This window comes from Lampris incognitus, chromosome 14 (assembly GCF_029633865.1).
Source record: "Lampris incognitus isolate fLamInc1 chromosome 14, fLamInc1.hap2, whole genome shotgun sequence".
In the NCBI taxonomy this organism is placed as follows: Eukaryota; Metazoa; Chordata; class Actinopteri; order Lampriformes; family Lampridae; genus Lampris; species Lampris incognitus.
The window spans coordinates 13,297,715-13,315,151 of NC_079224.1; the positions used below are offsets into that span (position 1 = coordinate 13,297,715).

The 17,437-nt window shown below is 46.5% G+C and overlaps 1 protein-coding gene across 1 annotated transcript in view; it reads left to right on the top strand.

Moving 5' to 3' along the window:
• The window catches only part of LOC130124327 (netrin-G1-like), a 74,306-nt gene extending 57,131 nt beyond the window's left edge, over nucleotides 1-17,175 (top strand). The window contains exons 3-6 of the mRNA XM_056293785.1: nucleotides 2,105-2,277; nucleotides 7,145-7,171; nucleotides 8,862-8,906; nucleotides 16,928-17,175. Of these exons, the coding sequence (XP_056149760.1) occupies nucleotides 2,105-2,277; nucleotides 7,145-7,171; nucleotides 8,862-8,906; nucleotides 16,928-17,175 (493 nt within the window). The remainder of the gene's footprint in view (nucleotides 1-2,104; nucleotides 2,278-7,144; nucleotides 7,172-8,861; nucleotides 8,907-16,927) is intronic.
• The last annotated feature ends 262 nt before the right edge of the window (nucleotides 17,176-17,437 follow it).

Here is a 17,437-nt window from a genome sequence, read left to right on the forward strand (position 1 = left end):
ATTCTGGCCTGGGAACGCCATGGGATCCCCCCAAGAGGAGCTGGGGAGCGTTGCTGGGAAGAGGGACGTCTGGTGTTCCCTACTTAGCTTGCTGCCACCGCGACCCGACCCCGGAGAAGCGGCTGATGATGAGAGAGAGAGAGTATATTTTTTATTCTCAAGAAGTCCGGAAATTGCAACAAATGTCCCTTCCTTGTCGGCAATTAGCTGTTGATTTAAAAGAAACCTTTTTTAGAACTCAAAATGCCCGTGAAGCACTGCTGCCTGGGGCCCCAAACACGAGGCCAACCCATCTTTGCTTTAATTTCTGCAAATCCCCCTCTTTCAAATGGGTTTCTTGCAGCATTGCAACAGCACATGCCAAAGACTTTAAATGAGAAATTATTTTAAATCGTAGCTATTTCAGCACAGATGTTTCGTTTAGGTTGGCATTTGGCACACACTCAGAAGATAAGGTTTTGTCTGACCTTCATATGTTAATTTAGCTGAGATAACCCCCGCCACTGACCATCAAGTGCACTTCCCACTTCTAGAAAAGGTTCTTTTTCCCCCCTTTGTCTCCAGCAGTTATCTGTCCTTAATGTGAGATGTCACGAAGGTCAGAAAGTCAATTAGAATGGATGTATTTCAGACCAGTCCAGTAATTTCTCTTTCTCATGTTCACTTCAGATGGTGACAACAGATCCTCTCCACTTAGGTCCCAGCCGGGAGGAGTCTTCCCTCGGAAGCGTGTGGTAAAAACAAACACGGGCACCGTATGAAACACGAGCCGCCCAACCCCAGGAGAAGGCTTCTGTGTCTGATCTACTCAATAGCCTCGCCCACGCGGCCCCACTCTTTTATTTTCAAGCTGAGTGAGGTCACCAGCTGTAACCTTTGACCCTTTTTGAGAGTTAAGTGGAAAACTGGGATTCTATATGTCGAATATAGAACGTGACACTGCTAGATCTAATGAAACAAACGCAGACTCCCCCGCCCCCCCCTTTTCTCCCCAATTGTATCCGGCCAATTACCCCACTCTTTGGAGCTGTCCTGGTCACTGCTTCACCCCCTTTGCTGATCCGGGGAGGGCTGCAGACTACCACATGCCTCCTCCGATACATGTGGAGTCACCAGCTACTTCTTTTCACCTGACAGTGAGGAGTTTCACCAGGGGGACGTATTGCGTGGGAGCCCCCCAAACAGGCACCCCGACCAACCAGAGGAGGCGCTAATGCAGCGACCAGGACACATACCCACATCCTGACTCCCACCCGCAGACACGGCGAGTCTGTAGGGATGCCCGACAAAGCCGGAGGTAACACGAGGACTCAAACCGGCGATCCCTGTGTTGGTAGGCAATGGAATAGATCACTATGCTACCCACAAACGCAGACTTATCCTGTCACGTGTTTCTTTCCCAGTCTTGACTGCGCCCATACATCCTCTCCAACCTTTCCTCATAAGCAAACCTCCCTCTGTTACCCAAACCGGTGCGTTCTCCTGCAGGTCTGGACGTGCTTCTCTCATGCGGTCAAAAAGAGGGGCGTAGTGGAGCCCCGAAAGCCGTCAGCCCTTTTCCTTTCCCCTGTCAGAAGTATCTTGTCAGGTCTGCCACAGCTCTCCGGCTAATAAACCACACCACTGACCAAAAAGGGTTTCTTGTCTGTGGGATCCCTACCACACATCGTAGCAGCCTCGAGGCCTCGTGTTTGGAAAGAGACATGCCCGGACAGCTCCTCCATCTATTAGTTCTCTGTTTGCTGTTCAATTTGGGGTGTCAGAGCGTCTTTCATTTTGCTCCCAGATCAGTAAATGTGACTTTATCTGCCTCGCTGTTCTCTCCACAGGGGCAGCGACAAATGAGCCCTTGTTTTTTGTGTGTGTTTGTATGTTCTTGTGTTGAGACGACAGTATTTAATGAAGCTCTGTGGAGGCATGATCCAAGTCAGATAACCCACCAGGATTTCAATTTACTCCCATCAAAAAAAATCAAAAATGCATAAATTAATGCCTGGCAAGGGTAGAGCTTGTTGTGCATTGCCGCCATGAGGTATCGATTGAATGGGCCCACACTTACGCCTGTTCACATCTGCTGCTTTTGTTGTCATCTCTCCCCTCTCAGATGCAAGTGTAACCTGCACGCCAACAGCTGCGTGTTTGACAAAGGGAAGCTGGGCTGTGAGTGCGAGCACAACACCACAGGACCAGACTGCGGCCGCTGTAAGAGGCACTACCACGGACGGGCCTGGAGTGTGGGCTCCTACCTCCCCATCCCTAAAGGAACGGCAAATATATGTGAGTGTCTTATTAATGTCGATGCTAACGGATCATTTGAGTCCTTCTGAGACTACAGTTAACTGACTAGCAGTGCGCTCCTCTTCCCTTCGTAATTTTAGCCTTACATTGCTATTAATTCCCGCCTTAAGTGCTCACCAGTGTGCTGACAGTACAGACAGGGAGAGTGTCAACATGGCTGGTTAAGAAAACCACCAAAAAGGTGACCTAGATTTGGATTTACCTGCGGGCCAAGACTCTGTGACATTGATGTGAATTTGCAACTCAAGTGTATACAACACAAACTCCTTATTTCCCGGAGAGGAGGGGGGGGGGTCCGGGTAGCGTAGTGGTCTATTCCATATTCCATTGCCTACGGAGGTAGCATGGGGTTCGAATCCCCCTGTTACCTCTGGCTTGGTCGGGCGTCCCTACATACACAATGGGCCGTGTCTGTGGGTGGGAAGCCGGATGTGGGTATGTGTCCTGGTCGCTGCACTAGCGCCTCCTCTGGTCGCTCAGGGCACCTGTTCGGGGGGGGGGACTGGGGGGAATAGCGTGATCCTCGCAAGCGCTACATCCCCCTGGCGAAACTCCTGATTGTCAGGTGAAAAGAAGCGGCTGGTGACTCCACATGTATGGGAGGAGGCATGTGGTAGTCTGCAGCCCTCCCCGGATCGGCAGAGGGGGTGGAGCAGCGGTCGGGACGGCTCAGAAGAGTGGGGTATTTGGCCAAGTACAACTGGGGAGAAAAAGGGAGGGGGGAAATCCTAAAAATTAAACAAAAAGCTTCTTATTTCCTCTCTTTGGGCTTCTTTTCCGAACATCAGGATGAGTATACAGGGTGTTGTGTATGTGTTGTGTCTTGTGTTGAGGAAAACGTAATAATGTAATGGCATTCACCTCTTGGGGCACATTTGGCCCCCCTTTCACGCTTTTGTGTGGACTTGTGGGATTTTCCGCTGCTTCAGTATTAAATCATGGTGAATTGCTTTCCCCGCCCATCCAAGCTCCTCAAACTCCACGACTAGTGTGAGTTAATACTCTTTTTCCGCCACTCCACGCGGCCTCTTGGAGGCAGAAGGTGCTCCTTTGCATTATCCCCTTTCTAATCTTGGAGGGGAGTTGAGCCACATTTATCAAATCCCATGCCTTAGGCAGGGGGTTCATTGCCTCAATAAATCTAATGCAGCCACTCGGGGAGGAGGCGGTGGACGGCCGGGCTGAGCCAGATGGTGGAAGGCTCACCCTCTGGTCCTCCAGTCAGACGGGCTCAACTCGCAAATCCAAAAACTGTGCCGACAGGAGTCCGCCCAGCTGGACGGGAGGTCCTCTTGTGTGAGCCAGACAAGGCCTGACTTCGGTTCTTGGACACGAAGCTGCGATTAGATCAGCACGGCGATTGTGGTCTCGCGATTGATCCGCTGATTTTGCGCGGGGGAGGGGGGGGGTTATGACGTAACGATGGTACCAACGCTCCGTCTTTGCCAATAAATGGAGAATGATGGCGGTCCGTTGCGTGAGTGGGCTTTTTGTACGCTTGAGTGTTCGCCCCTGTGTGCACCTATGCGTCTTTGTGTATAGGCCTAAAAGTGCAGAGCGCCCGTTTTGTGCGTGCACATGTTTGTGCACTCGCAGGAGATATTGCTTGAATTCCCCTCGCACCTCCCCTGCGTTATGAGTCTCCCCCTCTCTCTGCGGCGCGCTGCTCATTGTTAGATTGACAGTCGGTTATTAAAAAACCCACCGCTCGGCCGCATCTGCAGCGAACTGATGAAACCGAGGTCTCGCCGTATCAAAAGCAATATTAGCACATGTTTGGCAATGGCATAAAAAGCAATAATGTTGCATATGGTACTGACGTAACAATATTGCTCCCCAAAGGGGTTGGCTTGCACACCTGGGGGAGCAATATCCACACTTTTGGCTTGAATCGTCCGTATTTCTCTCATAAGAAGAGCCCGCCCCCCCCCCATAACACGCCTTGTCCTGTGATGTGAAGCTCATATTTCCTATGGGGATATTAAACATACGGCCCTCATATCAAGACAAATTTGCTGAACGTGCAAAATGTAATTATAGTTTAATAGCCTTCATCTGTCATCAAGTCTTCTCCTTTAATCACGGGGGTCATTTATCGCACAGGTAGGGGCAGGACGGGGGCTACATGTTCAGATCTCTACGCATGCAGATATATGGATGTATGTGACCCATTATCAATTAAGTCAGAGCCCAAAATAGGGGCTCTCCGTGTTGCCGAGGGCCAGGGCTGCCGGGGGGGGGGGGTATGCGAGAGTCCTTCTGTACCAGAGCTCAGGCTTCCCTGGTTGGAGCGGGAGGATGAAATCTGCAAGTTATCTGCAGAACGGGAGAGGAATCGGGTCCAGGATTATGTTGACAGTCCACTTTGCAGCGAGCACCGAGTCATCTCGTGCCGCAGAGCGGGTTCAGAGGTCAAGACGGGTTGGGGCTGAGGGTTTGATTGGACTGTAGAAAGTGTTTAGGCTTGAGAGAGCAGTATTGTTTGCACCTCTTGTGCAGCAAAAGCATTTGTTTAGGGATTAGTTCCCTATCTGGCAAGTGTCTGTTAGAGACGCCCTAAAAACAACCGGGTGTCCCTCAAGCCGCAGTGGTCTGGGGTTGGAAGCAGTTGTGAGCGCCCCCACCTGGCCACCACCTGATGAGAGGGTCGCAAGCACCACACAAATCCTAATGAACTAAATGACAGACGGAGGCGTTCTCACGTGACTGACACAGGACAGCGGAGAAGCGAGGAAAAGGAAAACTGCGACGACCGTAGGACACACTACTTCCGCTGCTTTACACAACACCAACCAACCAACCAACCACAGAGACCAACACCAACCAACCAACCACAGAGACCAACACCAACCAACCAACCACAGAGACCAACACCAACCAACCAACCACAGAGACCAACACCAACCAACCAACCAACCAACCACAGAGACCAACACCAACCAACCAACCACAGAGGCCAACACCAACCAACCAACCACAGAAACCAACACCAACCAACCACAGAGACCAACACCAACCAACCAACCACCAACACCAGCCAACCACAGAGACAGATTCATGGCCACACATTATATGTTCAGTACAACACAACACAACACAACACAACACACAGCACAATACAATACATTTCAGACAAACTCTGCATCACTGAGTTGCCTAAACTTCAACACAGTTGACTCTCGCACAAAGTCAGTTCCAGTTCTCAGCTGGTACCTTGGTACCAGATAGTATTTAGTACATATGTAATATGTAATATAGTACACACACACACACACACACACACACACACACACACACATATATATATATATATATATATATATATATACATACATACATACATACATACATACATACATACATACATACATACATACACACACATACACACACACACACTATATGTATATATACACGTGTGTGTGTATATGTAATATAGCACACACACATATATATACTATATATATATATATATTCTATATGTAATATAGTATACACACACACACACACACACACACATATATATATATATACATACATCAACACGGATACAGGAAAAAGGATTTTAATACATCACTCCTCATTTGTCGAGCACTCACAACACCATTGACGGTTTCAGGGAAAAAAACGCTATATATATTTTATTTATTTATTTATTTATTTTTTGAGGGGAGGCATTTTTCCCCCTTTTTTCTCCCCAATTCTACTTGGCCAATTACCCCACTCTTCCGAGCCGTCCCGGTCACTGCTCCACCCCCTCTGCCGACCCGGGGAGGGCTGCAGACTACCACACGCCTCCTCCCATACATGTGGAGTCAGTCACCAGCCGCTTCTTTTCACCTGACAGTGAGGAGTTTCACCAGGGGGACGTAGCGTGTTGGAGGATCACGCTATCCCCCCCCCCCCGGTTCCCCCTCCCACCGGAACATGCACCTCGACCGACCAGAGGAGGCGCTAGTGCAGCGACCAGGACACACACCCACATCAGGCTTCCCACCCGCAGACACGGCCAGTTGTGTCTGTAGGGACGCCCGACCAAGCCGGAGGTAACACGGGGACTCGAACCGGCGATCCCCGTGTTGGTAGGCAATGATATAGACCACTACGCTACCTTGATGCCCCCATTTGGCGCACGATATTTTTCACAACATTTTTGCATTTTTACACGTTTTCCCTTTGTGAAATGATGAATTCATGAGAATGTTGAACTGATGGGATGAAATGAGATGAAAGTCATATGTAGTCAGTTTCTTTCCGTTAACCAGCACCACCAGCACCACCACCAGCACCACCACCAGCACCAGCAGCAGCATGTCTGACTGATGCTCTATGAAGCCCCGCCCATGTGGATACTGAAGGGCATTAACAGACAGATAATACCGTGACGTATTTGCAGGAAATGTTTAATCCAAGGCCTGTTTCTAAGGTGGTGCCAAGAAGGACCGTTAGTTACTCACGCCGTCGGTTGCGCACATTGACTGTTCACGTCATTGCTGTTTCACATGTCAACCATTTCCCACTCAGAGCTGAGACAGCATGAAGGGAGAGCAACTGCAGCGTCTCGAGCTTTGATTTGTCGACATGTTGTCAGTCCCAGACCTGTCATCCTCATCCTCATCCTCATCCTCCTCATCCTCATCAGAGGCGGCTGGCTGCTGAGCCATGCGGCGCTCGTGTTCTCTGCAGAGCTGCTAATGGGCGGACACCGAGTGGATAACAGCTGACATGCTTTGAATTATTCGCGCCAAGCCGAGAAGACAGCTGATTCCAGCAAGATGGCAAAGTGTCCCGGATGAAATGAGATGCAGCGTTTAATGATGTCTTGTCTCTGCTTTTACTTCCACAGGTATCCCCAGTAATCACGGACCAGCGCGTAAGTAGACCACACTTGTTGTGTTCTTGTTTCTTAATCAACTGGCATGTTGGCTAAAACCACATTTAATACCCTCCATTTTGGCGATGGCATACTGATTTGATTGTCAGTATTTGATATTTGACACCGCTTCACCTTATCATCATCCCTCTTGAGTATTTTTGCCACACGGCAGAAGCACCCCTCTTACAGGTCCTTCAGACTCGCATTGACTATTAAACCAATCTTTCCTCATATGCGTGAAAAACTGGCAAGGGTGTAAGATGATTTAACAATTCTCAATGTAATACGAACTTTTCTTGGTCCCCATTCTGCCCTGATTGAAGACACTGTGGCTTGTTTCTGGAAAATTGCACAGGAAAGAGGTGGAACTATTTCACACCGTTGGCAGAATGCATTCATTCTGAGACAAAAGAAGTTTTCAGGACTTAATATGAGCTTTATTGAATTTTTAAGAAACCATGACAATTAGCATGACTGACTGTTGGTTGGGCCAGTGTACACGTTGGCACGGGCACTACAGTGATGTTTTCCTTTCACGTGCCAAACAGCTGACACAGTCACACATTCAATTCTGAGACATGAAAAGAAAATCGTAATTGTGAAGATGTAGTGGTGCCCATATTCCATCTTAGTTAGTTAGTTAGATAGATAGATAGATAGATAGATAGATAGATAGATAGATAGATAGATAGATAGATAGATAGATAGATAGATAGATAGACAGACAGACAGATGGCCAGACAGACGGACATGAGACAGTTAGCTAGCTAGCTAGCTAGATGGACAGACAGAGACAGCTAACTAGCTAGCTAGCTAGACAGACAGACGGACGGACGGACGGACAGAGACAGCTAGTTAGCTAACTAGATAGACAGACAGACAGCTAGATGGACAGACAGAGACAGCTAGCTAGCTAGATAGACAGACAGACGGACGGATGGACAGACAGAGACAGCTAGTTAGCTAGCTAGACAGACAGACAGCTAGATGGACAGACAGAGACAGCTAGCTAGCTAGCTAGACAGACAGACAGACAGACGAAGTGATGGACGGACGGATGGACAGACAGAGACAGCTAGCTAGCAAGATATACAGACAGATGGCCGGACGGACAGACAGACAGACAAAGAGAGCTAGCTAGCTAGATAGATAGACAGCCAGACAGGCAGACAGATGGAAGGACGGATGGACGGAGACAGCTAGCTAGATAGATAGACAAACAGACAGACAGACAGGCAGACAGACAGACAGAGACAGCTAGATAGATAGATAGATAGATAGATAGATAGATAGATAGATAGATAGATAGATAGATAGATAGATAGATAGATAGATAGATACTATACATACAATGACGAGCTACCCTATGCATGTTCATGTCTGACGTTGTTTTCATATAAAGACTAAAACAAGCAGCAAGTATGACATACTATTGTCGACCTAGATCTTGTGAAAATACACTCGTACACACTGCATGCAAAGTACTGCACGCTCGCTTATTTTGTCCTACAAGCGCACGCTATGTAATTTCCCCCATCAATTATAGGAAAATGCAGCCCAGATGTCGCACTGATTATTGGAACAAACAAGAGAATCTATGCATGCTGTCCCTGTGCATTAAATCCATCACAACATGACCGATTCAGACAACCAAATGTAATGTATGACCTCTCCCATTTTTACACAGATCGAGCAAATGCTTCATCTCTTGGTGTTGCAAATCGTAACCAAGGTAGGCTCTGTAGGCTATTTCACTTCAACCTTCAGGATGTTATATTAATTACTGATTAACGATTTAAACACATTAAAAAGATATGATATGCTGAATGCAAATTTTTAGATGAACAGCTTGTGAGGTTTTTTTTTATTATTTATTGCTATGACCCGCAAGCGTTCCTCCCACATGCACATGAACACCCAGTGACCCCTAACAAGGCAGACCTTTGTTGTGTGAACACTGTGAGGGCTGGACCACACGCTCTGCGATCACCACCTCCAGGCCTGATAGCCTCTTTGATCGTATCCTCCTCTTAATTATCCAGAACACTCTCTGGGGGTGCACCCTTTCTGCCGTCCTCACGGAAGAAAAAAAAACAAGGAAAGAGGAGAAGGAGAAGGAAGGAGACAGGAGGCTCCGGGGGGGTTTATGTAGATTGATCTCCAGTTATCTCCAGTTAATCCGCAGGCCCAGATATCCTGTGTAGTGAGTGTTGATGCGCGTCCGGCTTGCAGCTCTCACAGCCAGGAGACGAGAGTTAAAAATCAGGCTTTTGGGATTTAAAAAAAAAAATTTTTTTTAGGAAAAGTGGAAGATGTGAGGGAATATTCCCTGGCTCCTTCCCTTCACTTTTACCCTCAGAGCCCCAGTAGAAACCCGTGGAAATGCAATGTTCCCATGTATGCTGAAGTCACATATGGAAAATAACAAGGTACAAACACTCTATTTACTGTACTTGAATGTATTTTTAGAGTATGGGTGTATGTATTCCTTGCTTTTTTCCAACATGCAACCACCTTTTCCACTTTGAGGTGAATTGGGAGCAGTTGGGAGGAAGATGAAAAGCAGATGCCTTTAAAAGACATCCCTGAGCCTGTTTCTTTTCAGTTTGAGTGGAGCACTTTCTACATCTTGGAGAAGTTTCACTTTTGAGAAGTGCGCACTTGACATAAACCCTCTATTTATCCTGTCCAACCAATCACCGCAATAGTGGTGGGCTTCATGCTACAGCTGACAGTGTAACTGTCTACTCAGCTTCCATCGCCACATCAGTTCTGGTTGTATCAGTCAAACAAAACACCAAAAAGCCTGTGTGTCAACATAACATATACATATACATATACACACATATACATATACATTATATATATATATACATACATTATATATATACACACATATATATATATACACACACACATTATATATACACACATACATATATATACATGCATATATATATACATACATACATACATATACACACATACACATATACATTATACATACACACACACATACATATACACACATACATTTTATATACATTTTATACACATTATATATATATATATATATTATATATATATACATTATATATATATATATATATATATATATATATATATATATTATAGATATATAAACTTAGCACAAAAAGTAAGGACATGTGTGTTTGGTAGATTTCTTTGTTGTAACAATGCTTCTTGGCAATAAATCTTATATCAGGCACCTGATTGTCAGCACCTGGGGTACCAGAAGCTCAAATCCAGAGTCAATAGCAACAGCAAAATAAGCTGTTTGGCATTGGCAGAGAAGATTTGGCAAATTTTTCATGGGCGCAACCCACATACTCAGCTCTGCTGCTCATCCCACAAATGCATGTTCCTTACAAATGTGGCCCCATTTAAAAGGGAAATAAACAGGCTTTCCAACAGTACAAGATTTATTGCCAAGAAGCATTGTTACAACTAAGAAATAATCTACCAAACACAAATTTCCTCACTTTTTGTGCTAAGTATACACATACTACATACACACACACACACACACACACACATATATATACTTTTTATTTCATGACATAAATGGTTGAATGTTAATGCCTGAAGAGAGTTTGCATCACATGAGCCACTTTTTGAGAACATCAAAACACAAAAGTGGTGGACGCCACACCTTTCCTTTATGAAAACTGCCTCAACTGGCTTTTCTGATTAGAGATACAAGTCCTTGTTTTTTCTGTGTAGCTCTGCACAGGTCATTTTCAAGTTATCTTGACACCAGAGGGTTGGATATAGTGAGATCTGCTCTTACACTAAGGCAGGAACAATTTACTCTAATCTAGCTGAAATTAATCACTCTGTTGTAACGAGCTAAAAAGGAAGGTTGTCCAGACACTGGGGTGGTCATGACCGACCGGGGTATCTCCAAGGACAATGCAAAAAATTGTTGCCCATCAGAACACATAAAATGGTGATAACCTTTTCTTGAAATAACTATCTTTTGAGGCAGCTGTTCCTTTCATTTGAGTAACCTCCAAGACAAGTACTCTTATTTAATTAGCATGTAATTAAAGCAGCAGAAGTACGGAATTAGATTACATCAGATTAAATAAAAGTTGATCCTTGGGGGATGATCGGGCTACTCAAGCGGAGAAAAGGCCGCAGCAAGAAAAAACACCATGTCAATGAGAACAGAGCAGACGCACAGCGTTCATCTCACTGCAATCAATGATGACAACACCTGAACTTATTGAAGTACAAGTGCTTGAACTTGCGATGATGCAACAGGCTCTCCAAATCATCTTTACTGTGGCTGCAACAGTCAGTCACTGCTGGTGTCAGTGTTGCTGACCACTGGTTCACATTAGGAGGCGCTTGTCGTGACTAATGGGGAAGCTTTGCTGCTAATTTGATAACGAGGGCGGCCTCTGAACTTGGGTTCGAGCGCCGCCTGACATCATGGCAGTGTATTGATCACACGTAATGGATGCAACACTATCCAGTTTCACTGCTTATAATTAGCAGATCCTGTATCTGAAACCCGTCTCCAGCGATACACTCAGCTGCACCACTGATACTAAGTAATGACATTATCTTTACGGTTGTTTCTATGGTCCACGGTGGAAGTAAAAAATAATCACTTGTTCGTAATTTACTTTTCATTAAGAATGAACTTCAAATACTACCAGGACAAACAAGGTAACAGTAACTAGAATTAAAACAAAACGTTTTATTACCTTTGCCAGGTTGTTCATGTGTTAGCCCTTGTCTATCTGTCTGTCTACCTGTCTCTGTCTTTCTTTCTGTCTCTGTGTCTGTCTTTCCGTCTGTCTCTCTGTCTCTGTCTGTGTCTGTCTGGCTCTCTTTCTGTCTGTCTGTCTGTCTCTGCCCTTCTGTCTGTGTCTATCTGTCTGTCTCTGTCTCTGTTTCTGTCTGTCTGTCTGTCTTTGTTTCTGTCTGTCCTTCTGTCTGTGTCTATCTGTCTGTCTCTGTCTTTCTGTATGTCTGTCTGTCTCTGTCTCTCTGTCTTTGTCTTTCTGTCTGCCTGTCTGTCCATCTGTGAGTCTGTGTCTATCTATCTGTCTCTGTCTCTCTGTCTTTGTTTCTGTCTGTCTGTCTGTCTTTCTGTCTCTGTCCTTCTGTCTGTGTTTATCTGTCTGTCTCTGTCTTTCTGTATGTCTGTCTTTCTCTGTCTCTCTGTCTTTGTTTCTGTCTGTCTGCCTGTCTCTGTCTGTCTTTCTGTCTGCCTGTCTGTCCATCTGTGAGTCTGTGTCAGAAATATGTCTGGAAAACCGACTAATGGAATCTCGTGAAGTTTGGGGAGCAGGTGGGCCTTGGGCAGAGGAGCAGCCGATGACGTTTTGGCTGTGAAACTCTGTCTCCTCTTTGGGATAATCATCTTTCCAGAGAGGAATTTCTCCACAAAAATGAATGGTGCTATGTTCAGGATCTCCTGGACAGGAAAGGACTGACTGTGTCTCAACTCCATACATAATGCCAATTCAAACCACTGCAACAACTCTGCAAACACTTTCAGCTATCCCGCAATGTTCTTCAGGAAATGTACTTTCCAGTTATTGCCTCTGCCAAGGAGACAGGAAGTAGAAAGTATGGCTGCGTAATGTTATTGGAGGGAACTGCTCAGCCTTGGAGGAGCTTTGAGGGCTCTCGCTGCAAAATGTACAAAATGTGCTGTTCTGGTCTCGTCTTGGCCAGGTCCATTGTGTGTGTGTGTGTGTGTGTGTGTGTGTGTGTGTGTGTGTGTGTGTGTGTGTGTGTGTGTGTGTGTATGCATATTTAAAAATGCCCCGTGCATCTCTGTGCACACACACACACACACACACACACAGACACACACCCCTATGTGTGTGTCCATGCATACAGTATATTTGCATGTTTATTCGCCTCCCGCAGCAGCTTAACGTTTCATAGTGGCACCATGACACTGACGCAAAACCATGTGATCCCTGCAGCATCTTATCGCTGATGTGAACTGATGTATTTCAGGAGTCGTTTATCAGATAATCCACCATACGAGATCTCCTCCTACCACAAAGTGGAGTGACAGGGGCTGTGTTGCAGGATATTGATCTGTAACTTTCAACTTGATATCATGTTGTGCGATGCCATATCCCAGAAATCACAGGGACAGAACATGGGAGGGCATCAGGTGTTCGCGATGTGAGATGAGAGGATTAGGGGAACTGCCTGCATATGGTCGGGTCATAAACTGACTGCTGGATTTTCTCTGAAAAGATAAAATAAAAGCAGAATTGAAGCTCATATACCTGCACGGTGTTACTGTGGATTAACTGAGCGCCATTTGAAAGAAAATATAAAAATGGAAGTTTGAATAATGAAGTTAAATATGGTTAGGCATGGGTGAGGTGTTATGGGATAAGGTGAGTTACAGTAAAGCAAGGGAAGTTAGGGCAAGGTAAGGTAGGGTGAGAGTAGGGACATGAGGTAAGACATGACAGGATAAGCTATTTTATGCCCCCGCATGAAATAATAGTAAGATAATAAGAATAATAAATATTTAATTTAGTATATACTTATATGATATTCATTAAATAATTATATAAAGTAATTGTATAATAATAATAAAAAAGATAAGATAGCATAAGATAAGAACAACATAATATGGAATGTGACTACACAAGACTCATACATACATTCATATGCACTGTGTGCATCCAAGCAACCAACATTAAATTGAATCCAGAAATGTGTCCTCCCCATCCACCGCCATTGTGCCATTTTCAATTCCCTCTGCGTTGCTTCGTGCAGCACCATGGCTTGAGGATGGATCTGTCATAACAGCTACCCAGCCGAAATGTCACACCCCTCACGGAGGCGTGAGGTGCACATATGTCTCCGAGAGGGTATACTGGTCCTTGGCCAGCAGTTGAACTTTGGCATTCTCACTTTGTGCCCTTGCAGGTCCAGAGGCTGATGTCAACGATGTGATGTCCAACAGGGCAGCTTTGTTATGGCAACAGTGACATGTCAGTCCTCACCTGAATGTCAGATTTATTTTGTGAAGCACAAGCCTCAGATCTATATTCATATCTGTATCTGTCTATCTAACATACAACCCACACGGGTGACAGGAGGGTTGTTTCTCATATATATATATTTAAATTATAGTGAATTCAGGGGGCAGCTGGGAAGTGAACCCGGGTAACCAGTCAACTAAAGGGTCCGACCCGTTAGCCAAGGGTTAGTGAGTCTACACATACGTGGTCGTTACACTACCTCCCTCCTTCGGGAAGGGTGTCCTGGCGCCTCAGCATACCAGCTCCCTCACGCCTCTGGGTACACACGCTTCTGATGGCCTCAAGGTCTCACCAGCCCACTTCTAACACCAAATTTAATGAATTCATGGGGCAGCTGGGACCCGCCGCCGCAGCAGCCGGGAAAAGAAACCTGGGTCGCCCGCACCACGGGTGTCTGCACTACCCAGTCAACTAAAGGGTCCAACAGTCCAACCTGTTTGCCAAGGGGTAGCGAATCTGCACATAGTATGTGGTCATTACTATACATACATACATACATACATACATACATACATACATACATACATACATACATACATACATACATACATACATACATACACACACACACACACACACACATACACATATATACATACACACACACACACACACACATATATATATATATATATATATATATATATATATATACTATATATATGCATGCATCTAAATAGTAAATATAGGTCAGTGGTAGGGAAACATAGACTGTGATATAGGTATAAATGATACATAAATATGCAGTAGATTGAAGCAGATTCTGCATTTGCCATCATGCATGGGAACTGGTTGGGGGGAATCAAAATGCCATGTTGCTAAGTTACAAAATCAAGACAGCTCACGATATTGCACACACATACCAAGACTCCATCTGAAGCTTCATGCAAGATTCTATACCAGTAACACTGTGAACAATTGGCTCCAATTGACGGTAGAATTTGAAAAAGTCAAGACGGCCAGGGCCCGAGTCTCTGCAAAGATGCCCGGGGCTCAAGCCTGGCACAAAGCAAGTTAATTGGGCCACAGATGCTTCTGGAAAGACAATAGGCCAGTTTTTTTTTGGCGGACACTAAGCACATGTATAATCCTTTTGCGAGTGGCAACAAAGTTAAGTCTTACATTAGACACTGGAAGTGAAGTCAGTATGCTGCAAAAGTTCAGCACAATAGCTGGAATTACTGTGATGGAAAAATTCCAGAAATGGAAGAATAAATAAAGGCTGTGACTTTAAGGGGCAATGCAGAGGGCAGGTTTTGTGTAGGGGGGTGGCACAGTGGTGCAGTGGTTAGCGTGGTCGCCTCACAGCAAGAAGGTCCTGGGTTCGAACCCCGGGGTTTGTCCACCCTTGGGGGTCATCCTGGGTCGTCCTCTGTGTGGAGTTTGCATGTTCTCCCCGTGTGTTTCCTCCGGGTGCTCCGGTTTCCTCCCACAGTCCAAAGACATGGAGGTCAGGTGAATCGGCTGTACTAAATTGTCCCTAGGTGTGTGTGTGTTTGTGTTGGCTCTGTGATGGACCGGCGGCCTGTCCAGGGTGTCTCCCTGCCTGCCGTCCAATGACCCCTGGGATCCTGCGTCCTCAATTGGGATAAGCGGCTTGGATAATGGATGGATGGATGGAAGTTTTGTGTAGTGGGTGTGTTTTGTGCATGTTTGTGTGTGTGTGTGTATGTGTGTGTGCATTCGTGTGTGTTTGGCGGGACAAGAGTTCATAGGGTTAGCCATCAAGCTAAACGCAATACCAATTCCCTTTTAATCAATTTTGGCACTGGCAGTGATTATTTGTCGAGTGTATTCTGCTGCATGGGGCACATCACAGAGCACCAAAAATGTGATTAATATTTATGCAGGAAAGCATATCCAATTATGCTGAAATCTCTTGCCAAATATTACCTCTTCCTAGATTTCACCTCTGCAAGCAGACAGGGTTCCTCACATAATTAAGTCTTGAGCCTTCGTCTGAAAACGGGAATATGAGCCTCTGTGTTCCTAACCCGCCCGTGTCAAAGCCGAGCGACGGCCAGTCGCCACTGCCACAGCGTATCCCCTCATTCCAACACTTCCTGTGTGCTGTAAGGTCAACTAAAGACACGGAGAGCGGCCATAACTGCTGGATCGCCTGCATGAGCATGGTTGCGCCCTCAAAGGCGGTGGCAGTGTGAGCGGCCGGGCAGGAGGTTAATAAAAAGAGCGTGCCTATCCCCGCCCTGCGCTTGTTGTTTTGTGCACTGCGCCTGAGAGAGACCAAAATCCTGTTCCGCAGTCCCACACAGGGGCCGCGCCAGTCCGGCAATACTCCAGCGTCCCCTGATTCACTCATTATTAATTCCACCTCCCCGCCGACACGCTTTACACGGCCCCTTTGTTTCGGTGGTCTTGCTTCCCCTGGGACCCCTGCTGTGTTTTCTAAAAATACCCCCGGAAAGTCCTTCCGTGGGCCACCGTGATAAGCAATCACTCAGCACACCCGCGGCCAGGTTTTAGGAGAAAATGGCTGCCGCTGGTGTCCCAGTAGTCATGCGGTGTAGAGGCCCTCCTGCAGGCCCTCCTTATCTGCCTCCTTCCTTACGTTCCTCCTTGAAAGGCCATGGGGAGGGAACCCACCTGTTGATTCCTCTGTGCCTCCTAATCACCGAGTTATCCATTAAGCACCCCCCCCCATCTCTCTCTCTCTCTCTCTGTTTGCTCTTTGCAGCTCGGGTGTGCGACAACGCAATGCTGCGCTGTCAGAACGGCGGCACATGCCATCACCACCAGCGGTGCCACTGCTCCCCAGGCTTCACCGGCGTCCTGTGTGAGCGCGTGCAGTGCCAGGGCCCCGGGGAGTGCGAGGACCAACTGGCCGGACACGCCGCCCTCCTCCGCCCCCTCTTCCTCGGCCCTCGAGGAGCTCTCCCTTTCCCGCTGCTGCTCCTTCCTCCGCTGGTGGTTTCCCTCTGCTGAGAGCCCCTGCAGCCCTTAAACCCTTGCATCCCCACAGACAACCAAAACCCAAAGGACGGTGTGCGTTGCCGGGAATGAACTCTGAACCTGAAAGACGCTAGTAAGGGACAAAGGGATGCGAGGACTAGGCCCTCCACATAGTCTAAAGGGACTCTGGTACATCCGAGGTCATGGCTATGGGCGATGACATTATAAGTGCAATATGTTGTGTGCTGAAATGGTATACTGAAGGCTACTGGGGGGGGGGTAGATTTATGAGAGA